At 40.7% G+C, this 1,133-nt stretch overlaps 1 protein-coding gene across 1 annotated transcript; it reads left to right on the top strand.

The window, feature by feature from the left end:
- The first annotated feature begins 258 nt into the window (after positions 1 to 258).
- Positions 259 to 929, top strand: LOC133287782 (histone H4). The gene has a single exon (XM_061485455.1). The coding sequence runs from the start codon at positions 339 to 341 to the stop codon at positions 648 to 650; it is 312 nt and encodes a 103-aa protein (XP_061341439.1). The 5' UTR covers positions 259 to 338; the 3' UTR covers positions 651 to 929.
- Positions 930 to 1,133: the final 204 nt, after the last annotated feature.

Genomic DNA, 1,133 nt, shown 5'->3' with positions numbered 1-1,133 from the left:
TCCTGATTCTTGATGTCCATAACCTATACAGCCACGCCACGTCATCGATCTGAAGTGAACAAGCCATCCAAGGATTACAGCATCGTTCATCGCGTAAAATCAACGGTTCTAAACTAATCAAACTGGACTACGCGGATCGTGAAATTGAACCGTCGATGATTTTATAATCAACAGCCAAGATCGCTCTTTCCACTCGGCAGCCATAAAAAACACAAATCACACCCGCAGAAAGTTCCCTCTATATAAACCCGGCATTGTAAAATCCATTTAAGAAGCAAATCTTTTCTTCAAATTGGTTAAAAACCAGAAAGGGATAGCAGAAATTGTAGCAGGTGAAGATGTCGGGTCGTGGAAAAGGAGGTAAGGGTTTGGGAAAGGGAGGAGCGAAGAGGCACAGGAAGGTGCTACGAGATAACATTCAGGGAATAACCAAACCTGCGATTCGTCGTTTGGCGAGAAGAGGTGGAGTCAAGAGAATCAGTGGTCTCATCTACGAGGAGACCCGTGGTGTTCTCAAGATCTTTCTAGAGAATGTCATTCGTGATGCTGTCACCTACACTGAACACGCTAGGAGGAAAACCGTCACCGCTATGGATGTTGTTTACGCCCTCAAGAGGCAAGGCAGGACTCTATACGGTTTCGGTGGTTGATTCTAGTTTTTCCAAATTAAGGGTTTGAATCCCTTGTTGTATATGTTTGGTGTATTTGGCTGTATTGATTTTATGTTCTTGTATTAGGGACCTTTGCCTTGCTTGGTTTAGTCTTAGATCTGTTTGAATGAAATGCAGCAATTGTTATTTTGTTGTTTCCACTTGAATTTTAATCTTAATGATTGAAATTGTATTACTTCAAAGTCCCTACACCTTTTGTGATGTTATTTTGCGCTTGGCTGTGTTGTTACCACTTTATTGATGACCTAGTCATTGTACATTGAGAAGAGGGAAAGGGCATCATAGAACTAATTTGTTTAGGTCACCAGTCCCAGGAAACTGTTCCTTCCTTGAAGTGTAAAGAAGAAAAAAGGAAAAGAAACATTGGCCTATATATATTTCATACTCTAGTTTGTTCCCGCAACCTTTGAATTGTTCATTTTTCTTCAAGTTCGTTCATTGCAAAATTTGTGCCTCTTAAGT

Source organism: Gastrolobium bilobum, unplaced genomic scaffold (assembly GCF_033153095.1).
Source record: "Gastrolobium bilobum isolate Gb01-03AN ecotype WA unplaced genomic scaffold, APGP_CSIRO_Gbil_v1 utg7986, whole genome shotgun sequence".
In the NCBI taxonomy this organism is placed as follows: domain Eukaryota; kingdom Viridiplantae; phylum Streptophyta; class Magnoliopsida; order Fabales; family Fabaceae; genus Gastrolobium; species Gastrolobium bilobum.
This window is presented reverse-complemented; position numbering and strand designations above follow the sequence as displayed.

Coding starts and splice junctions, on each gene's coding strand:
- LOC133287782 (XM_061485455.1), top strand. CDS start 339: ATGTCGGGTCGTGGAAAAGGAGGTAAGGGTTTGGGAAAGGGAGGAGCG.